Raw genomic sequence first — 21,828 nt, 5'->3', positions numbered from 1 at the left:
CATGATTGATTCGGGGTTATGCTTTCGCTTCAAAGTACACAGAACTTTTTTTTTCGTGGAGTTTCATCACTGTGCACAAGCTACCTCAGAAATGCGGAAAGTCCGGACATCAAGATCTTTCTCCATCCCCATGAAATGGGAGATCCGGCCATCCCATGGCGACGGGAACGAATGAATGGAAATATGAAATGAAATGAACTCATGACCAAATCTCGTCAGTGGCCCCTCACATGGTCACGGTCATATTTATACGCGCTACTCATAGAAACTCATACAAATTTGAATATATACTAAATGCAAAGCATATTAAACAGGACTTTGGGTACAATTCAACGGGTACTAGAGTCGAACTAGATTTATCTACATGCGAGAGAAAAATTTGACCTCAGGTCTATCCTCTTATACGCCGTATCGAGATCTCGGGATTGAGACTACCTATATCCGGGAACGGAGTTAAGGATTATTTCCGCCACATCTATTGCCTAGCGCATCATACTCTACCCCAGATTGGACGTATCTTCATGAGTGGACGATTTAGCCTTGCATCCAGCCCGGGGTTCTGACGTCGGGAGTAGTATCTCCGGGAACGGATTCAAGGATTATACCCGTTACATCTGCCTAGTGCTCCACATAATGATGACACGACGAGATATTTGAAACTATTTAAGAACCAAGTATTATACACTAGACAAGCATCGCACTGCAGTATTCCTATCAAAGAGTCGGACTGGAAAGTCATCTGATCGTGTAAAATGGCAACTTCTAAGATTATCGTCATCACCGGTAAGACAGCCCAGGACGCGCTAGAGCAATCTACAATATTATTTCACAGTGCGAGTCAAGAAGCTAACTCCATGGAGGCGCCAACTCCGGCATTGGCTACGCTACTACAAAATTTATTGTCTCCCATTCTGGCTATCATGTGATAATGGGTTGCCGTGACACAAAGAAAGGACAAGCCGCTCTAGACGAGATCAAAAGCAGCGGTGATATTAAGGGAACTCTTTCCGTCCTTCAGCTCGACGTGACCGATGATTCTTCCATTGCCGCGGCCGTTTCACAAGTCGAAAAAGAGTTTGGCCGCGTCGATGCATTTCTCAGCAACGCCGGAATCACCGCTCATGGGTACAGCGCTCGGGAGCAACTGAACAAGATTTTCGCTACGAATGTCATGGGGGCATATCTCACATCACAGTCATTCGTGCCCCTATTACTCAAATCCGAACACCCTTGCTTGATTCAAGTGTCCAGTGGCCTAGGCTCACTTGGCCTAGCTGCCAACCCTGCTGATCCACACTATAATGCGCCCTGGGAAGGCTATCGAATGAGTAAAGCTTCGTTAAACATGGCGACCCTGCAGCAGCATAAGCAACTCCATTGCCAAAATGTTCGAGTTTTCGCCTACTGCCCAGGTTTGGTTAGGAGCAACCTGCGGGGGAAATCCGAGGATGCGGTTAGTGCTGGCGGGGCCGCTGGAGACCCTATGACTTCTGCAAGGGGGCTCTTCGATATAGTTGAAGGTAAACGGGATTCTGAAGCTGGGCAATTCTTAAATGCTAATGGCACATATCCGTGGTAAATCGACTTTCGGGTTTATGTCGGCATTTGCGCTAGTCTTCTCGCTCGTTTTGGTATAGAGATAGGCTAGATCATATTTCATTTTCCAATGTGTTGATCTTGCCTTTTCTTCGTCGTTCCGGATCCGCAGCTTTGTACCCGCTTACCCCTGGTACCAAACTTTTTCGTGGGCCTTTTACCGGGAGAAGGGGCCCAGAAATCTGAAAAGAACGTCACAGTGGGTCGATGAAAATTGGGCAAAGCTGAAAGATGGGTACTACTGTAATTTCAGTAGGCTGCTCCCGAGGTAAGAGAAATCTAAGCTTATGATTGGAGTTCAATGATCAAACAAAAATGGCTGGTATTCAATTCTCAACAGAAGGGTATATGGGGGTCATTATCAATTAAAGCTTATAGATACATCAATGGGTATAAAAGTCCAGTCACATTATTGTCAAATTAGTATGTAACAGGTCTTCACTTGTCTCGTATCCCGTTAACCAGGTGGCTATGGCTAGATCTAGACCATGTTGCCGGGCTGCTCGTTGAGAGTAGCCTCCGAGCTGGCAGAGAGACGGCGGTGGTTCCTGACAAACTTGGGCCAAGTGTTGGTGAGCACCAGGTACTTAATGCTCTGCTCAGCCTCATCGAAGATTGTCGCGCAGAAATCCGTAGGAATATCACCCCAGAACATAACCCGGTCTTTGATCGAAGAAATCGAGCTACCGCTACCAGTACCCTTCTCGGAAAACTCGGACTTGCTGGGCGACGGGATGTCGAAGGTAAACTTGTCGAAGGGGCTGACGGGGTCAACCTCGCGTTCTTCACCGTAGAGAATGGAAGTAGGCTTCTCGAAAACAGACTCGAGGTGCTTGAGATCGGTGGACGAAATGTTCAAGGGGAACTCGGCGTGGTGGACACTGATGAACTCGGCGTAGATGTGCAGGGCGCGGTTGAAATGCTCGCGAAGGAGATCGCGGAGATTGTCGTCCTTAGCGCCAGGGCCATCCAGGATAGCCTGGGGCAGGGAGTTCTTCCACTCGGCGACGCTGGTGAGGAAAGCAATGTTCTCACCAGAGAAATCGTTGAGAGCAGAGAACTTCTGGAGAGGATCCGGGTTACGATCGAGAACATATTCCAGGGCACCCATTGTCAGGATACTGTCGCGAGAAGAGCTGTTGTCACTCTTGACAGAGCCCTTGGACGACCAACCAACGGAGAGCATAGAGTCAACCATAGTGGAGGTGGAGTTCATGGACTTGCCGTCGGAGGATTCGCCCTTGACCTTCTTCTCCCAGTTGGAGATCGCATCGAGGGTTTCCTGGCGAAGAGACTGGTGGCGCATGACCTCCCAGCAGGGAAGGAAAACCGTGAATATTTCAATGGAGATAATAGAAAGACAGATCCACTGAGGAGGAAGGAAGTACTGGTTGACAACCTCCATTTGAGGAACGTAAAGACCGATAAGCCACATCGGAGTGGCGTGTAGATTAGACAGACAGCAACCAATAGTCTGAACCCTCCAGCCTTGAGTATCTTGGATGTTGCGAGACTTCCACAAGATAATCGGAGCAACGACCCAGGCCCAGAAGAATTGCAAGACAACGCCGGGCCACCATTCCCATCCACTGCCCATCTCAGACTTCTGTTGCATCTCGGAGCCGTGAGTTTCGGTACCGGGAATACCCCAGGTGCTGTGATACTTGCGGGAGATAACCCACATAAGGACTGTGAGAAAGATCTGGAGGAGCATACCGGCGCCGACGAGGATGAGGATCCGGGTGTTGTAGGCGAGGCTACAGAAGCGGTTCAGCAGGCCTTTCTGGTTCTTGGGCTCGGGGTTCGAGTTGAGAAGGGCCTTGCCGCCGTCGACGTATTTCTTCTGAAGTTTGGCGACGTGGAGGAATCGACTGTTGGAAGCGTGGAAAAGAGAAATGCCGCATGGCAACCAGAGACCCATAATCCAGTATTCGGTATCACCGGGTGCGAGGGCACCGTACATGAGACCGACCTGGACAAGGATCCAATAAACGTGTAAAAATGCGATTGCAGAGAGTGACAGCCCGAGGCCACGGATTCGGAGGATAGGCGAGTTGCGATTATGGATGAGATACCACATTCCCAGTACCACGGGGATTGTCCAGACAACAGTCCAGACAGCCCACCAAATGGTGACTGGGGAAATGAGGAGCTCCGCCTTTGAATCGGCGTGCACATTGAGTTCCGATCCCATGGCGAGGGGGTTTGCTTAACGAAGCTGAAGGAATGTGGTGAAGTTGGATAGCTTGACTAACATCAAATCCAGCGCGGCGCAATCGTGGGGGCGCGTTATTATATCAACAAAACAAGACTAAAATGGGCGCCAGCCGTGTGGGTTGTTACGTGCGGCCGGCGCCGAGTTAAAACTCTTAGTTTAGTACAGCGTTTTGTCGATGCGAAATTGTCCCCTGTAGATCGTACCAAGTTGAGGAGGTCGCAAAGTGGGCCGGTTAAGCCTAACAGAGTAGATAGTGGAGTAGAGATTTGGAATTTGTGCGAGGTCGCCTGCAGGAACAAACCACTAATCTCGATTCATCGCGCTATCGATCGATCGAGGTACTCCCAAACTATCGAAGTTAATTCGAATTTCAAACCGTCGTCATGGACTCAGAATGCCCACGAATTTCCACATGGGGAACACTTTCAATCCTGCAGCCGCGGCACTGGATACTATTCTCCGATCGTAATGATATCTCACATTCGGCTTTACTCGCAATTGACAATTTTTTCTCACAATTAAAACTAGACTTTAAACTACTTTTAGGCATTTAGCAATTGTGTTAAAACATCTGACTATCTTTGTTTTCTTCTTTTACTTACCATCATCTGTATTTCAGGGGTGATCTGTACTAAAGTTAACCGCTGTTTCCGAGGCTTGCGCATATGATATATTCCATATGCACCCAAGATGCCCTGTCATAATCTGTACATACTATACAAAAGTACACAGTGGTATCATATCAAATCCCTCCTTTATATTAGTACTACGAGTACGGAATCCGGAAGCCCCGGGGGCCACGACGCGAGCCACGATACGTTAGAACACGCTACGCTGGAACGAACGCCGGCGCCCACGAGGGAGATCCCGTCCCGTCCGCAAGTGGGCCACGAAGTAATAGTGTGTCGCTAACCATACCAATCAAAGATTAGCTCTCACTTGGCGCTGGAGTCATAAAATCAAGGCAGGGGAAGTCGAGCCTGGTACCTGGAACGCCGCAACCCCAGCCATGCGCCCATTGCTCAGATTAAGCACATCCGGTTCTTCACCGAGCCCGCGACTATTGACAAGTAAAGCTCCACCGCGAGTGGGTGATATCTCAATTGAGGCAGTGGCAGGGCTTCAAGGACCCTCTGGAAAGTGGACCGCGCCACCGAGGATCCCCTGCTCACCTACATGAGCAAATGTTGTTGATTGGTGAAGCAAACCTATCGCATCGGGCGCTCCAGGAGTCCGTCTTATCGCGTGCTCGCGTTCGCTCGCGCCGTTTGAGTGGCTGGGTTTCCCACACGGCTATGAAGGAATCGTACTATTGACATTCCCACTTGGCACCTTCAGAAAAGATGAGGGGGTGTGTGGAGAGGGAAAAAAAGTCCCACATCTATCGGCAAATACCCCCCGGATTCTTTGAATAGAAATTATGGGACGTAGGAGAGGGGCTTTATGCAGCAAAAGGGGGCGTGTCGGCCCTACCATTCTGATCGGGACCCGAAAATCTGGTATAGCGATCTCCGTTTGGACATTGCGCCTGGCCAATGCTGAAGCCAACTTGCAGAAGTGTGGATTCAAGCAAGCAACACAGCCAGTTGATCACAGTGAGATCACAGGTGAAATCACAGTTGTCTTGGGCTGCAACAGCACCTGGAGTGCAGTAGCTCGATTCTAGGCTATTGTGCAGTGCAGCTACAAGTCAAAGAGCAATTATCTCAAATTAACTTCAATATCCCAAAGAAATACGCCCAGTCGCGGTCATTTTCAAAAACAGGATCACATACCCCCCACCACTTACCCCAAATGACTCGTGCGTGGCACGCCGTACAAACTGGTGTTTCGCCTAAAATTGGGTAATTCTTCCCCGAGTCTCCTGAAGGCTTCACTAATCCGACTAGTTCACACTCGCATAACTTGGGTCGCGATAGACTATTAAAATCTAGACCGACCAGCAAGGCAGATGAAAAAAGAAAGGAACACCCGATAACATCTTGATTCGGCAAGTAGAACAGAATTCATCCATTTCGTAGCCTAGAATCAAAGTCTCTCGGCCCAGAGACCCGGTACACGGTGTCGAAAATGAATTTTCCAGGCTTGTCATGCAAGGCGTTTATCCATAACAACCCTTTCAGTTTGTCTTGAAGTTCATCCCAATTATTTACCTCTAATGCTGTAAGGCAAACTCTCAACCAAGATAATAGCCAGTGATCATCAGCCGGGGTGAACAGAGAAATGCTGCCTACCATGAGAAGCCAAACCAGGCTGAGCAATGGGATCTGCCCAGGCGGGAGACTGAGAAGACGATCCCGATAAATGTTCGGAAGGTACGTGTGTGGAGACGGTATATTTCGCACACGTAAGAAGACGTGCGAAGAGAAGGCCAGCAGCCCAAGGCGGATAGTTTCATCGACAGGATTAAGTTCGTTCTTGACGCGAACCACCCGATACATCACAGATCCCATAGTTGTTAAAAGTACTTCCTTAGGAAGCCGACGCCCGCGCTTTGTTGCATAATTGATCACCGAGCAAAATCTTATCATCGCCGTCCAGGCTTGTTGCAGGTCCGTGCAGCAGATGCTTGACGCGACCGGCTGCAGTGAAGCTCCTACCCCTGGTGACGTCTCTGTGATCAGCGGTGTTAGATCATAGGGTATCAGGGGCTCCAGTGTTGGGTTTTCAAAGAAGACGGTTTCCATTCCGTAGTTGATAGCCATTGCTAGATCGCATCTACCCAAAATGGACATGTAAGCACGAGACGGCAATACTCGTAGATTGCTCGGGGTTGGCTTACTTCATTAATTCGATGATCAGCTTTGGGTTATACCTGAATGCGTATATTCCGCCCTTCAAATCGGCCATTTTCCGCAAGCCTTGAAGATGATGCTTGGCGGAGGAAATGTCGCCCACAAGATGAGCATGCGTGGCCAGGTAAAGGACCACGAGGATCGTGGAATTCCATGTTTCTCTTTCCTTACTTTGACCCGAGATTCTCTCGCGAAGTAACCGAAGAGCTTCAGAGTAGTGTACCATCCTCGGCATGTGGATGCTGGGTTTTGGATGCCTGATACGAGGGACGAGTAGGACTGACAGAGAAAAAACGACGGAATGCAAGTATGCCACGTCGTATGTCAAGAGGTCGAACCATAAAGTGTCAACCTTATCGTTTTTGTGAAAGTCGATGTGGTCTGCCAGGGGATACATGACTTTTTTTGCCATGAAGCAGACTGCTCGCGAGTCATCATCAGTCAGTATAATTAGCGTGTCAGCCCTAGAGGATATATCTCTAAAACTCAGGCTTACATCTCAACATCTCTTGTAACAATGCTGGTTCGACCGGTGCGGCAAATCTGGAGAAGGAAAGCTCATTGCCAACCTTGTTGGGTATTGATGGATATCGCATTTTGAGCACAAGAGCCGATGGTCTATCTGAATCGAGCTTGGAAGATCCTAGATCCCGGCGCGGTGTCTTTGTATTCGGCTTCCGGGTCTTGCCGCGGTTTTTGCCCACCATGACATGCTGTCTGATGAGCTTGCGCTTATCCGACCCGGCCTTGTGTAGGCCATCTGTAAGAATGAATGGCATATTGACTAATTCGGTAACATGAGACATCCAAGATATCATCTTATAGCGATGATCCGAAATAGCTCACCGTATTCTTTTTGGGCGGCCATGTTGGCTGCGGGCGAGCCTGTCGTCCGTTGAAATATGTATTCAAAAGCTGCTGTGCGGCTTAAGTACCCGAAATTTCGCTAAAACCATCAGAAATCAAAGACGATAAAGTCCTTGTCTTTCATCCACCGGGGGACCAAAGCCCGAGGTTGCCAGGTTGCCGGGTAGTGAATGAAATGCGCTGAGTCATTTTTCACGCCTCCGGGTTTAGGCCGCAACGTTCGGACATATCAACCCCTACGCTACTAGTATCTTTTCAAGCATGCATATCGAAAAGATTATGCCAAAACAAGTCCGAACGACAGTCTACGAGAGTAAAAGTCGCGCAAGTAATCCATAGAATTACATTTATACTTGGAGACAAGTGCTGGGTGGCTTCGCGAACTTTTTGGGCAGTAGTCCTGAGTCCTGACTAAAGATAGCGTTTCTGCTCATTTCGTTTGTGAGGCAAGACTTTCACTCAAGCTAAGATCGGCTACTCTTGATGCAATAAGATCCGCTGGTCAAATCCCTGCCCCATTACTCCGTATTCCATAGTGATTCAGACACCACCGCGTCGACGATTCCATTCTCGGATGATGTTGCGTTGTTTTTCACGCATCGCAACTGTGAATAAACCAGCCTCCGTCTCAATATCTGTTTCATATTCGATCAGTGTACTAGAAACACTGTTATGACCCTTTTCAATAGCACCCTTTAATGCTTTACCCATGTTTTGGATGTTACCCTGATGCAGGACGGCCTTCACAACCGAGAGATAACCAAAACTCGAAGCTAGAACTACAGCGTCCTCTTCCCATATGTTCTCACCTTCCATGTAAGCTCCTGATTTGATAAGAGATAAAGCTACGCCCTCTTGTCTACCGCGGAGAGCTGCTAACAAAGCTGTCCCATGGTCTCCTCCTCTAGCATTGACGCTTGCGCCTCTGCTTATGAGGAACTCGACCATACCGGGTTTTCCCATACATGCCGCAACATGCAGCGCTGTCCCAAATTCCCTGGCAATTTCATTGATGTCAGCTCCGTGTGAGAGGAAATAGTCTACCAGCTCCGTGTAGCCGAGAGTTGTGACAAAGATCAGACCCGTCGTGTCCGGCGTCCTGTACTCGAAATTCCAAGCATCTAAGTAGCCAATTTTACCCCGTTGTTCGTGTTCCCAGTATACCGGATACCAGAAACTATATTCAGTATTTTCGGTTCCACAGAGCTTATGAACGAGTGGCGTTATCAGTTTGCGGTCGTCCATCCGTACTCTCGAAAAGTGTGCAGGCCAATAGATTGCAGCGTAGTCTAGAAACTCGAAGATCTTTGACAGTTCATCGATGTCGTCATCGTTGTACTCGTCAGACTCGGAAGAAGATATGGAAGAGCTTTGATAGAGGCCCTTGAGAAGGAGAAACATGATACAGGTCTTGGCCATCAAATTGTTCGACTCTTGCAGGTCGAAAGTGTGCCTGCATTGGAACGACATCGAACATGTAAGGCTCTTAGAGCAACGTGGGTGGAATTATCTTATGGGTATTAATTAGCCTCAAAGATTGACAGAATTTCATAGTTGGGAATACTACATTGTGACCTGAAACTAGATCCAGCACGGACACGGGATCTGCGATCGATGCCACGGCCGTTGTTAGGGAAGAGTATAGTGATGATTCGGAGGAGGAGGAATTTGAATCCTCCGATGGTGATGATGATGAGTCTGTTATTGATTTCCTGCTAGGAAGTATAACTGGCACCATAGATAAGCTGTATCGCTTGTCCTCCAAAATTCGGAACCCTGCTATGCGACTTGGATTTTCCAGATCTCTCAAGTATCATGAGGTTGACCCTGAAACCGGGGTAGATCTTATAGACCAGCTGCGAGACTACGATCGCCGCCATATCGAACAACTCATTTGCCTTTATCGTTATACTTCCCCAGAAAATGTCAAGAATGACTTTTTGGTATAACGTCTAGCCAAAGCGAACACTCGACGGCGGCAAAAATTTAAGCATTGGAAGAAGAGGTCACAATTTGACACCTTACCCAAGGCGGATGAGAGGCAGCCTGGTACTGCTGTGCTAAAAACTCCATCTCGTCCCTCTACAGCAACGTTCCTTGATTTATCTAAGGTCAGTCTAGACGATAGTCTGTCTATAGTATCAAGTTCAACCATCGCGATTACCAAAGATGAAGAAAAAGGCGATTCCTTCTCCATCCCACCGCCACCGAATTATCTTTGGGTGAAAAATGAGTTTGAATGCCCTTATTGCTTTACATTGTGCCCGGGTAAGCTGCTGAATCAAACAAACTGGCAGTAAGTAGAACCAAAGCATGGTATTGGAAGTCGAAATGACTGACTATTGGAAGAACTCACATTTTGCGTGATCTACGTCCATACATTTGCACCTATGAGCACTGCAAAGATGCAGATCAACAATACGACAGCCTTCGGGACTGGATCAATCATGAAGCTGTGATGCATCGAAGTAAGCCTGGCGTGGCTAAAAGCAAGAATGAGGATTCGGGTAGCCCAGAATCCCGAACATGCCCATTTTGTTACGAAGACGCGGGGCCCCATCATATGGCAGCACACCTCCGAAGAGTGGCCTGCTTTTCTCTTCCAAGATTTATGGGAGAGGAGGATATTTCTGTTGGGGATAGCGAGATGTCTAACAAAGCCGAAATGAGATCAAAGGATACCGTGATTTCTGAAGCGAATTACGAAAGCTCAGTGGGCGGAACTGGATCTGCGTCTGAAACCGAAGAACGCAATATAAACCGCACTAATAATACTGCACCATTTGCACTGGAAGATCTCGGTCGACGGATGTCAAGATCCGAAGATATTGAGTCAAAAGTGGATGGATTCCATGGGTATCCGAACACGAAGGAAATTCTTGACCTGGAAAGTATTCCAGAAAATGTCGACTACCGCCAAATACGTGAGCGCGACGCGGCCTATGCGATAGGGGTAGAATTAGAATTTGATGCAGATGAAGATGCAGATGCGGCAGCGGCAGAAGCTGAGGCGGCGAAACAAGAAGTAGCCCCTTGCACACCTTCAGCTCCAGCAGAAAAAAGGAAGCCCATCAAATATAAAGACTGTATCGGAAGAAAATTCGAATTCCCTTTCGAGTTAGCCGACACATGGCAAGTATGTCTGCCCTATTTCCCTTGGTGGTCGATAGAACGGAATTGATGATTGTTTGCAGGGGATGGAAGAATTGATATATCAAGCTTTCTTGAATGTCCCAAGCATCGGGCCACATGTCTCTGAGGGCCACTATGATTTGGTGGGCCGGAACGGTGATATACTTCTCCCACAACTTTGGGAAGAAGTCATAGAGCCTGGCATGAAGATTGTCATGTATATGTGGCCCATTCCCGAAAAGCCGAAAGAGCCAGAGCCTAGCACGACTGACAACATCTCGCAATCAAAGTTGCCTGACAGAGGTAAGTTCATACTGAAGGCTATTCTTTCTTTCTTTTTCTCGGTTTCCAAGCTAGTGTTCAATTCAAAAACCATCATTTAACCGCAATATTTTTGAGTTTTAGGAAATGCCAAAAAGCCACTGGATGATGGGGGAACATAAACGCAAGGCCATGTCTAAAAAAAAGAGGAACTTTCCAAATATTGTGAAGTGATGCCGGAGGGATCCGAGAATAATGATGAAGATGGCATCGATATTCCGAAAGGACAATAAGAAAGAAAGAGCTACCTAATGTGCGGCTATCTTCATAAGCTGTGGTGGGGGTGACTAGTCAATGCATTAATTAGTTCATACTCATCTGCCGCCTACATGCTTAGCTACCATTCGTATATTTTTGGTTAGTATTCAATTCGAAGAAACCGAGGTGATAGATCGATCCTTATTCCATCTTTATCCCAATATATGCCCCTTCCCAGCTGCTTCTAATACATACGACCATAGGGTGTGGAGAACAGGGCTTCCCGTCCGCTCAGCCGTACTTAAGCCACATACTAAACGTTGCCTCGTATGCGATAAATGCTGCCAGATGAGTGCCGAGATGTTTGGTTGCTCAGTGATGGTATTTTGTAAAGCCTCTATTGACTGTGTAGCAGCTTTCAGTCGGCCGAGCGCTTTGGTCGAGAGGAGCTACTTGGTAACGGGGACCAGACGTTCCTAAGTTTCTAGGTTGTTCGTCAGTGCCGCTCTTCTCACTGAGTCCTGATAAATACTATGTGGGTGACTGCCCTCAGTTTGAAAGGGAAAAAGTCCGAAAATCACCGACCGGGATATCTGTTGAAGGTTGGGCTAGGGTCGCAGACCTCTGGCGCGAGGCGCTCCTCCGGGGTGACCACGCACCCCTCCGACACCGTGTGAGTATTTCTCGCCCAAGCTTGCACAAAGGTACCCACCCCTGTCCGTCCATAACTGCATGATGTGCAATCACGGACTCCGCACGCGTTCCTCCCACGGTGCCAATGTAAATGGATTGATGGTTTCCAGTGTTTCCATCTCTATGCTTTTCAGCGCGTCTGCGACCTGATACAATGGCGAACGGTGGTGGTATCTTCTGAATTTCTTGATCTGAGCTGTACTCCTGCGGATGGGATTGGTTTCTGCGCTTGCGCTCCTACCTTTTGCACTCTGTTGATCGACCTGGTGTTCTTATTCTTGAAAATGTGCATCCAGACATTGGAGGCGTAGTCCACCACCGGGGCCACGGTCGATGTAAATAGCTGCCGCGCTGTTGCTGGGGATAGGCCTCGAAGTCGTCGAAGCTCCATCGCTGCCTCCAGGCCCTTGGACGCTGCCCTCGCAATACAAGTTGCGTACGTAGGTGAGTAGTATATATAAGTAGTGGGTGTAAGTAGTAGTAACATTGAGGCTATACATCAGATAAAAGGCTGGATTCTCCCTCTCCAAATTCTGAATTTGATCATCATCGTTAGTACTATCAGATCAAGTTTATTATCCGTCTCCACTTTGTGTGTCTGTGATCTGATCTCCAATTTGGAGTAGCAGTTTGTCCCTTGTGGGGTATAAGTGTCTCAATAGTGGCCAGCACCACCCAGGTGGGGCGTGGCACGAGTACCGCTCTTGGACGATCCCCAACTTTTCTGGACATCACGAGAGAGTCGCTCTGACTCATCCCCATATCCCACCCTTCTCTCGGCGTGTCAATCAGCATGACTGGCAAAGGTGGCGATTATTTTCCAGTGCAACGCATCGCCCAGGCGTGTCTCCCATGTCGGTATGCGGATTGAGCGCGTCATTACCCTTCCCCCTCCTTCGCGCTGGAGCTGACCTTCGAAGACGCAAGAAATGCCGTTGCACCGGTGACCGGCCCGCCTGCGCCCAGTGCCAGCGTTTAGGCACTGGTCAGTGAAATTTCCCATTCTTTCCTTTTCTATTCGTTATGTGCCCTTTTTGCTCCCGTTGTTTTTATTCTGGCTACTTCATTCTATGTTTGCATTTTCCTTCGAAGCGTGACCCAAGCTTGACGTCTGACAATGAGCCAAGAATGTACATACGTCGATGAAAACCCCGGGCATTATGCCGGACCTCGCCAGATCAGCCGTAATGACCCCAGCAGCTCGCAAGACAATGCAGGGACTGGAGAAACGCAGGTACAATACCGATCATGATACAATACCGAGTAAGGCGCTGATTGACACGCATCTGCCCGGCCATCTCTAGACCACCGAACTGCTACGAAGGGTTACGACCCTCGAGGCAAAGATCGAGAATGTCGGATCATCCCTCCAAAGGTGAGTCTCCTGGCTCGTATCAACGTTTTCTGGAACCAGGCGCAGTTGACGATCCCCGGGTTAGGATCGAGGAGTGCCTGGTAGTCCTTTTGGATGGCGACAATTCTCGCCGTATTGGCCTATCGACACCCGCGAAGCAAGGAGATAACCGTTCCGGGAAATCCGATGCGACGACAGAAAGAGCCGTCAGCTCGAACGCCCAGCTGTCGGAATCTCTCTTTGAGGATTTCGGAATACCGGAAGATGTCTTCATGGCTGTCATCGATGCTTACTTTCATTATTGTCACAACCAGCCCTACTCCTTCTTTCACGAGGAGAACTTTCGGCAACGCCTGCGAGCGCAAATAATTCCAAAACATCTAGTACTGACCGTCGTGGCGACGGCTGTCAGATTCTGTCCGCACCCATACTTCGCCAGACGGTTGCATGAGGCCTCCGTGGATTATGCAAACAGGGCCTGGAAGCTCATCGTGGCCGACTGCTTCACAGTTGGCAAGGTCGCAGAAGTATCCACTGTGCAGACGGTTGCTCTGCTGGGTCTTTTCGACTTCACAGGTAGGTCCAGCGATTTGTTGGTAAGATGATATATAGAGAGGTCGTGCTGTTTGCTAATGTCTTTGTGTGTGGTCGTCATCTAGCCGGTCGATCACGCCATGGGTCAGCATGGGTGAAGGTTGGGCTAGCTGTGAGGATCGCTCAGGATTGCGGGCTCATGCTGGAGAACGCCACATCCCTTCCCTACGCGGAGCAGGAGGAAAGACGCCGCGTCTTCTGGTCCGTCTTCCTCTTGGATCGCTTGGTCTCCTGTGGTCGTGGCCGGCCACCGGCCATAGTGGATGCGTCGTGCCATCTACAGCTGCCGTCCGATGAACCAATATGGAGGAGCGGGCTGTGGACCAAGACTCAATCGCTGGATGAAATGGCGAATCGCACGCTGCCAGTAACGCAGAGGCAGGGCGCGTTTGCCCGAGTCATAGCCATTGCGCAGATCTTGGGTCGGAGTGCCCAGTTCATGCTGCAGGACTCCAACATTCGAAATCTGCATCCCCCGTGGGACCCAAGCTCCGAATTTGCCGCCATGGAGTCGGACCTGCTGCACTTTGAGGCGTATCTGGACATCCAGCTCCCTGTCAAAGATGTACTGGCTCCGCATATTTCGGCTGAAGGAGTCGTGGATTCGCAATCCACGGGCCCAATCATCTTTTCCCGGGCCCTATTTCACCTCTGTTACTGTTTACTCAACCACCCTTTCCTGCTCCGGCGACGCATCGACACGTGCCGTAATTTAGCCCCCATGAGCTTCATGAAACGATCCTCCGATTTGGCTTGGCACCACGCGCAGCAGATGATGGCACTAATCCGCGAAGCACGCAAGTGTGGTTGCTCGTTTCACTCCTCGTCCAGCGGATACGCTGTCACCGTGGCGGGCTCCATCATAGCATTGCGCACCTACGATTCGGATCCGCAGGTTTTTGAGAAAGCCCAAGTCTTGCTCGACGAGGCCCTATTATATCTAGACACTGTTGGCCAGCACTGGAGTAACGTGATCACAATGGTATGTTTTGAGAGTTCTTGGAGGCCGCTTTTTCCTGTTTTTGCGCTGATGCGTGTCTCCACAGGCTTCAATGCTCCGACGGATGGTCTATAATGGATTTCTAGGCAGTAGCCTACTTGATTTGACGCAACCATCGACGCTTACCCAGGTGGAGGAAGAGACGCTCTGGGCGGTGGTTGACTACAATACCATGTCCGATCAAGATGCAGACGACACGATCATGGATGAACAGACGGCAGACGGGGCCTTATTGAGCTCGTGGGTTGAGCTGTTTGGCGCGGTCGATTATTCATCATTCCCTACCATGAGCACGATTAACCAACATTGAGAAAGCCGGTAGAAGAACGGGATTTTCCCGACCCCCATGTACGATGTATCCGGATATAGCCAGTTTGATATACACACGTGTACTTGTAACAACGGCTTCATAATAAAGAATCACGCTCTGAGTCTACAGTCATATCTACTCATGGACTCAAATATGAAGTACTTGATTGAAGCGTGAACGTGTTTGGTACTAGAGACCTGGCAATACATGAGATGATTCTGTCTGGTTCATTTAACCAACAGAGAAGCAAGTCTACAGCTTGGGCTTTCCTTCTGAAGACTTCAGAGCGTCGAGAGCCTCATATATCACACTGAAGTCTCGGTCGCCAAACTCCTTTGTTTCCGCCAATGGCCTGTACGTCTTCTCTACGCATTGTCCAACGTTGAGAGGAACGCCGGCCTGCTCAGCGGCCTTCACTGCTAGGGCGAGATCCTTATGGGCCAGCTTGGTAACGAAGCCACCTTCATAGCCGCGGTGGGCTGGAGGACTGGATTCTCCGACCTTTACCTCAGGAACAGGATGATTGATCTACGAGGTTTTGTCAGAGTACGAATTGATTGAAATGGGCTAGGGCGCCACGGCACTCACCTCACTGGACCAGCAACGGCCGGTGGAACTGTTAATAATATCTGCAAGCACCTGAGGGTCCACTCCAAGCCTCTTACCCAGAAGCATTGCCTCGCTACACTGCATTAGCTTCTCGACGAATAATATGAGTCATCCTGATCAGTCTTACCTTAGACCAAGCATAGTGATTCCAAGTAGAAGGCTGTGAAGGGACACGCGCGAAAAGCGCCAGTTGATCAGTCGGGAGTTTCTTTCTCTCAAAGTTCTCTCTAGGAAGAGAAAGGGAAGGCGGGGGATCATCGTATCAGTCTTACTTATTAGAGATCTTCGCCGCAAGTCCAGCCCCGAGATCACCACAGTAAGTGACCTTGCGAGCCATGGACTGCAAAACCGGGACCGAGCGGTCGAAGGAAGCCTTATCGCCTCCAACCATGATGGCGAGCGTGCCGTTCTCCGCTCCAACAACACCTACAGATCATAGGTTAGGCACAAGCTTGTGACGATGGCACGACTTGGTAGATGGCAATGTGGACTTACCTCCTGACACTGGGGCGTCCAGCATGTCTGCACCAGCTTTTCTGAGCTCCAGGGCGACAGCCTTGCTGACGCTCTGCTCGATAGTGGATTGGTCCATGCAAAGGGTCGCCGAGCGTTGGTCCTGGCTGAGTGTCTGGAGAGCGCTAAAGACACTCTTCTCTCCGTCAACGTATACATCCCGCACGTGCCTGCCCGTTGGCACCATGCTGATGATCGTTGACGCTTGCTTGGCTACTTCATATGGCGCTGTGTGCGGAGTCAGCCATGTTTCAGTTTTGAGCTAGCATCTGCCATGGGTTGTCACCTACAGGGACACTTGATGAAAGGAACATTAGGACTCTCCAAGCTGTGTCGCTTGATGACGCTATCTACCGCGGCGTCGTTCACGTCGCACAGGGCGAATGCGGTCTGACTACTATCTCCAGGAGATGTGTATCTTTTCACGAGGTTATGAAGCTGTGGTGATGTGGCTCAGAAGTGGGTTCTATCCATGCGACTCCCGTGTGCGGCGGCTTACCATGTGGTTTCCCATGGCACCCAGGCCAATGAACCCGATTGTGTTGGCTCTGTCTGTTGGGATTGCCATTGCGGATGTTTGTGAGAAGTTTCTTTCGTTTATAGAGCGAGAGATCGAGGTTTGTGAAGGATTGAAGGTCAGGCTGCCCTGTAGGTGAAGAGGTCGAGAGTGTAGAGACCCCAGTGTATTCCGCGTCTGCCGAATGATGTTAGAGGCTTGCATATTTAAGGGCGAAATCGAGAATCAAAAATATAACAGAAGGATGAATCGAATTGCCTTGCTCCCAAAGAAATACCAAGTTTACATATAACAACTTGTTATGCTTGGGGTAATGGGGTTCTCAAAGCGAAGTATACGGGTTCGGAGTGGGGACGGTCCGGGGTGGAGACCGGTCCGTCTTGGGCTGGGAAGTTGAACAGCCCTTGAGAAGACATTCCCGATGAGAGCTTGCGACGATTAAAAGGAGCTGATACGGGCCAGGTGGTGACGTAGAGGAAACTTGGTGGACAGAAGGACCGAGGATAAAAAGGACTATAGCTTATCATCGCGGGATTCTGATTCATACATCACTTTCCTTCACAACGCTCAACCCATCAGTCTCCTCCACTAAGCTGTTAAGCTGTTTCCTTTACCTTCATTTGCGGAGACAAGCCATGCTTCCGACTCTTGGGAGACTGCGACTCTGTGCCCCCCCGAGCCGAATTGCGACCGGTCCTGCGCGCACCGCTGTCGTCCTCCAACATGTCATTTCAAGCTTCACGAAGACTGGGCTCCATTGCTTCGCATCTCGGGGCCAAATCTATCGTTACTGACTCGACGGCTGGATACCACATGACCCACGAGCCTGTCACGAACCCCCCAGATACCCCAAACTTCCTGGACAACTCCTTTGTGCGCTCTGCCACGTCGCAATGGATCGATCTTAAGGATCCGGCAACAAACCAACAGGTTACCCGGGTACCAGAGAGTACAGATGAGGAGCTTCGGCAGGCTGTCGACTCTGCTGAACGTGCTTTCCCCGCCTGGAAGGCCACGAGTCTTCTCCACAAACAGCAGATCATGTTCAAATTGGCCGCCTTAATCAGAGAGAGCATGGACCGTCTAGCAGCTTCGATTACACTTGAGCAAGGAAAGACCTTCGCGGATGCCAAGGGCGATGTTCTGCGTGGTCTGCAAGTTGTTGAGACTGCTTGTGGCATCACCACCCAGATCCCTGGCGAGGTCGTCGAGGTGTCCAAGGATATGGAGACCCGTTCCTACAGAGAGCCCTTGGGTGTGGTCGCTGCAATTTGCCCCTTCAACTTTCCGGCCATGATTCCCCTCTGGTCTCTTCCAATTGCCACGATCACTGGAAACACGATCGTGCTGAAGCCTTCTGAGAGGACACCCGGGGCCTCCATGATCATCGCCGAGCTTTGCCGAAAAGCTGGCTTCCCTGACGGCGTGGTAAACATCATTCATGGCGGCAAGCGCGCCGTCAACTTTATCATTGATAATCCCGCTATCAAGGCCATCTCCTTTGTCGGCTCTAACCAGGCAGGTGAATACATCTATGAGAGGGGCTCCGCCAAGGGCAAGAGGGTGCAGGCCAACCTCGGTGCCAAGAACCATGCAGTCATCCTGCCCGACGCCGACAAGAACCTAGCGCTCAACAGCATCGCCGGTGCCGCGTTTGGGGCCGCTGGTCAACGGTGTATGGCCCTGAGTGCGTTGGTAACCCTTGGCAGAACAGACGAGTGGCTCCCTGCTCTCGTGGATCGAGCCAAGAAACTTCAGATCAATGGCGGATTTGAGCCGGAAGCAGACTTGGGGCCGTTGGTGTCCCCAGAGAGCCTAAAGAGAGTGGAGGATCTTATCGCCAGTGCCGAGGCGGAGGGGGCAACAATCCTCCTTGATGGCAGGGGTCAAAGGCCGGCCAAGTACCCTAACGGAAACTTTGTAAGTCGCTCTTTTCTCTTTCTGATGCAATTAACTGATTATTTCTCCAAGGTCGGTCCTACAATCATCACAAACGTCAAGTCGCATATGAAGTGCTACACCGAAGAGATCTTCGGCCCAGTCCTCGTCTGCTTGAGTGCTGATAACCTCGATCAGGCTATCAAACTCATCAACGACAACCCTTACGGTAATGGAGCCGCAGTGTTCACGAGGTCCGGAGGTGCGGCCGCAAAGTTCCGGAAGGGTCTCGAGGCTGGACAGCTCGGCATCAACGTCCCGATTCCCGTGCCCCTCCCCATGTTCTCATTCACCGGCAACAAGAAGTCAATTGCTGGAACCGGCTCTCTGAACTTCTATGGAAAGGATGGCCTAAGATTCTATACGCAGTGGAAAACTGTGACTTCTCTATGGAAGTCTGAGGACATCGGCACGACACAGAGTTTGGTGAACATGCCAAAGGTGGAATAGGTTGATGACTTGTGATATGTATAGTTTTTAGAAATTTATAACCTTCCGAACAATGAGTTACACTGGCAAGCGTACTTCGTTACTCTTTATTATCTACTTCGGCGTCCAAGTCATACAGGACCTGCCGCTTGGTCTATGCAGGCTACTTCTCTCGCCGCTACCATCAACACTGACCTGTGGCTTACCTCCTAAGAAGCAGCAACCCTTACTGTGATTTATTCTTTCAGCTGCTTTGCCACATTATATGCTTCCTTATTCTCTGGTGCCTCTCATAGGCTGCTATGCCTCACGGTGACCCCTGGTAAGCGGGATCGTTTTTGATCACAGTGATCAATCTACTGGAATCTATTACGCGAGTTTTTACGTGGCTACCCTTCTGAGATCTTAACCTATGACCAGTAATAGCTCCTAAGTCCCCAGTCTATTTTCTGGGTGGTGGTTTGTATATCAATGTTTGGAGGTACTAGGTGGAGCCTTCATCTCGCTTTCGATATGGACATATATGCCGTATATACAAAGACAGCAGCTAGCTCAGCACGTCCTGTGCCTCTATTCAGGGAATCTGAGCGGCCTAAGGCCGCTGGACAATTACTACTTGCCCCATCTGAGTTTGAGGAATTAGCATGAACCCAACGCCCTCGTCTAGGATCGATCTGACGATTTAAAGAAATATCTCAAGGCTCGGTTCATGCCTGTAATCGTGCCTATCTCCTTCCAGAAAGAGATCGGTGGATCGTCAATCATCGCCTGGATTTCGTAGATATCGATCGCTGGCCGCTCCCACACGAGATCGACTTCAGAGCCTTCCTTCAGCTTGGACCTTTTGACCACTTTCCAGAAGATATAGAGAATTGGGGCGAGAAGCTGCATCGTATAATTAGCAAAGAAGCCTTGGAGACTCCATGGCGTGAAAGCGCTATAGCCGTAGCCGATGGCCACAAGGAATTCCAGAACCAAGGAGATCCAAGCGCCGTAGGGTTGGAAGTATCCATAGTAGGGCAGATTCCTGCGAGTGACGCCTTGGACTTTGCAAGCGTTGTAGTAGCGCAGGTATGTAATCGATATGACGACGTAGTTTACGAGCCCGCCGCCAGCAATGACTGATAGAAGAATATTGAGGGCATTGGCGGAGCCATTGCTAACCGAAAGAAAGGATAGGAATGGGAAAAGCATGGTGACAAGGAAGCAATAGATAGGAATGCCCTTCTTTGTACATCTTTTGAGGAAAGGAGGTGCGTGTCCCTGGACTGCAAGGCCGTACAGGCAACGCACCGAACAGTATGTATATGTGTTGCCAGCAGAGAGAATGCTGGTGAAGAGGAGAGCGTTCACAATATGAGGCAGGACGGTGATGCCCATATTTTTCATTGCGATGACGTACGGAGAGCCAGCGGCGGTTGAGGAGCCTTCGCCGTTGATGAAGATTTGCTGCAGCTTCGGATCATTACTGGGGAGAACCACGCCGACGGCGAGCGCACTGCCGATGAAGAAGATGCCAAAACGGAGGTAGACGGTCTTGAAGGCTGTCTTGATGTAGATGGTTGGGTGTTTAGCCTCTGCAGCGATCATGGTGATATAATCAGGCCCGACGATGATGAAAGCCGCAACCGCAAGCACGCTCAAGAAACCTTCGAACTGGCCAAGAGCCTCGGTGGAAGCCGCCTGCGAAACGAAAGGACCGGGGTTGTTCCAATAGCGGAACCCATATGCATCACCTTGAGGGTTCCCACCAACCATCGTGATGAATGTGAAGGCGAAGACTATGAACATGAGGATGACTTTGCCGCCAGAGAGCCAGAACTCGGCCTCTCCAAAGACGGACACAGCTACGATATTGAGAAGACTACATGAGGTTTGAGATCATATTAGCGGGAGGAATCTCTTGTTGATCACAGGAGACTTTTGTCCCATAGTTGGGCAACTAACCCGTAGAAGATGATGACACCCAAGCAAAACCCAGCAAGTGGACCTGGCTGAGCGATCTCCGGTGCCCAGTAAGATGTCACCCCATTCAACGCCACGATCTCAAAGGGAATCAGGAGGGCTTCGTAGAGGAAGAAATTCCAACCGACGGCGAAACCGAGTGCGTCGTCCACCCAATGCCCGGCCAGACGAATGAAACCTCCTGAGATGGGCATTTGAGTCACCATCTCTGCCGCCGAGTTATTGACCAGGGAGATGACGCAGGAGTAGGCCAGGAAGCAAAGTAGCAAGTTGCCCGGCCCACCCGTAGCCAACGCGCCACCGATGCTGATAAAGAGGCCAGTTCCAATAGTTCCGCCAATGGCTGTGAGCTGGATATGGCGGTTGTTGAGGCGTCGATGAAGGCCTCCAGAGCTAATTGCACTAATCTCCGTGGCCTCCTCTCGGTGCTCATACTCGATACATTTTGTGCTGTCGCCTCTGCTACAATCGTTAGAAACCTTGTCAGATGTGACAATCATTGTGTTGTGGATTCAAAAAGCGTATGTTGAGTATTGTCTCAAGTATAGGATCAGACTTCATTCAATGGGGTAATATATGCAACGGGGTCAACTGGGCTTGAAGTCCCTTTTATGAGCATAAGCCGCAGGGAAAGCCCCACTCAAAGGAGAAAGAGAAGCGAGGACTGTCGCTCGGTATTGAGCAGTACATAAGACTCCTCAGAACTCCCTCAACAAGAGAGAGGCCATAACATCTACTGTAAGGCCCTCTGCTGTGTCCATAACGCTAGTACACAGCCA

The 21,828-nt window shown here is 49.8% G+C and overlaps 9 protein-coding genes across 9 annotated transcripts; 4 read left to right on the top strand and 5 right to left on the bottom strand.

The window, feature by feature from the left end:
- Positions 1 to 752: 752 nt before the first annotated feature.
- Positions 753 to 1,579, top strand: N7509_000721 (uncharacterized protein; the record flags this gene model as incomplete). Its single annotated transcript, XM_056625358.1, has 2 exons — positions 753 to 783; positions 861 to 1,579. The coding sequence occupies 2 exons, from the start codon at positions 753 to 755 to the stop codon at positions 1,577 to 1,579; spliced, it is 750 nt and encodes a 249-aa protein (XP_056493940.1).
- A 498-nt stretch (positions 1,580 to 2,077) lies between these two features.
- N7509_000720 (uncharacterized protein) lies at positions 2,078 to 3,790 on the bottom strand (the record flags this gene model as incomplete). Its single annotated transcript, XM_056625357.1, has 1 exon — positions 2,078 to 3,790. The coding sequence occupies one exon, from the start codon at positions 3,788 to 3,790 to the stop codon at positions 2,078 to 2,080; it is 1,713 nt and encodes a 570-aa protein (XP_056493939.1).
- A 2,496-nt stretch (positions 3,791 to 6,286) lies between these two features.
- On the bottom strand, positions 6,287 to 7,477 carry N7509_000719 (uncharacterized protein; the record flags this gene model as incomplete). The annotated part of the gene is made up of 4 exons (XM_056625356.1): positions 6,287 to 6,428; positions 6,597 to 7,029; positions 7,106 to 7,369; positions 7,456 to 7,477. The coding sequence occupies 4 exons, from the start codon at positions 7,475 to 7,477 to the stop codon at positions 6,287 to 6,289; spliced, it is 861 nt and encodes a 286-aa protein (XP_056493938.1).
- A 539-nt stretch (positions 7,478 to 8,016) lies between these two features.
- Positions 8,017 to 8,895, bottom strand: N7509_000718 (ankyrin repeat domain-containing protein; the record flags this gene model as incomplete). Its single annotated transcript, XM_056625355.1, has 1 exon — positions 8,017 to 8,895. The coding sequence occupies one exon, from the start codon at positions 8,893 to 8,895 to the stop codon at positions 8,017 to 8,019; it is 879 nt and encodes a 292-aa protein (XP_056493937.1).
- Positions 8,896 to 10,087: 1,192 nt separating this feature from the next.
- N7509_000717 (uncharacterized protein) lies at positions 10,088 to 11,051 on the top strand (the record flags this gene model as incomplete). The annotated part of the gene is made up of 3 exons (XM_056625354.1): positions 10,088 to 10,612; positions 10,671 to 10,911; positions 11,014 to 11,051. The coding sequence occupies 3 exons, from the start codon at positions 10,088 to 10,090 to the stop codon at positions 11,049 to 11,051; spliced, it is 804 nt and encodes a 267-aa protein (XP_056493936.1).
- A 1,886-nt stretch (positions 11,052 to 12,937) lies between these two features.
- Positions 12,938 to 15,078, top strand: N7509_000716 (fungal specific transcription factor domain-containing protein; the record flags this gene model as incomplete). Its single annotated transcript, XM_056625353.1, has 5 exons — positions 12,938 to 13,054; positions 13,125 to 13,195; positions 13,260 to 13,750; positions 13,834 to 14,750; positions 14,815 to 15,078. 5 exons carry the CDS (start codon positions 12,938 to 12,940, stop codon positions 15,076 to 15,078), a joined length of 1,860 nt encoding a protein of 619 aa, XP_056493935.1.
- Positions 15,079 to 15,330: 252 nt separating this feature from the next.
- N7509_000715 (NAD(P)-dependent oxidoreductase) lies at positions 15,331 to 16,768 on the bottom strand (the record flags this gene model as incomplete). Its single annotated transcript, XM_056625352.1, has 7 exons — positions 15,331 to 15,606; positions 15,667 to 15,765; positions 15,815 to 15,914; positions 15,960 to 16,113; positions 16,183 to 16,428; positions 16,491 to 16,638; positions 16,700 to 16,768. 7 exons carry the CDS (start codon positions 16,766 to 16,768, stop codon positions 15,331 to 15,333), a joined length of 1,092 nt encoding a protein of 363 aa, XP_056493934.1.
- A 672-nt stretch (positions 16,769 to 17,440) lies between these two features.
- On the top strand, positions 17,441 to 19,105 carry N7509_000714 (CoA-acylating methylmalonate-semialdehyde dehydrogenase; the record flags this gene model as incomplete). The annotated part of the gene is made up of 2 exons (XM_056625351.1): positions 17,441 to 18,637; positions 18,689 to 19,105. The coding sequence occupies 2 exons, from the start codon at positions 17,441 to 17,443 to the stop codon at positions 19,103 to 19,105; spliced, it is 1,614 nt and encodes a 537-aa protein (XP_056493933.1).
- A 642-nt stretch (positions 19,106 to 19,747) lies between these two features.
- On the bottom strand, positions 19,748 to 21,549 carry N7509_000713 (amino acid permease/ SLC12A domain-containing protein; the record flags this gene model as incomplete). Its single annotated transcript, XM_056625350.1, has 2 exons — positions 19,748 to 20,948; positions 21,032 to 21,549. The coding sequence occupies 2 exons, from the start codon at positions 21,547 to 21,549 to the stop codon at positions 19,748 to 19,750; spliced, it is 1,719 nt and encodes a 572-aa protein (XP_056493932.1).
- Between the last annotated feature and the right edge of the window lie 279 nt (positions 21,550 to 21,828).

This window comes from Penicillium cosmopolitanum (assembly GCF_028827165.1).
Source record: "Penicillium cosmopolitanum strain IBT 29677 chromosome Unknown utg000003l:1.0-3747932.0:1.0-3751027.0, whole genome shotgun sequence".
NCBI lineage: Eukaryota > Fungi > Ascomycota > Eurotiomycetes > Eurotiales > Aspergillaceae > Penicillium > Penicillium cosmopolitanum.
Note: the sequence above shows the minus strand (reverse complement) of the source record. Positions and strands in the feature narration are given on the sequence as shown.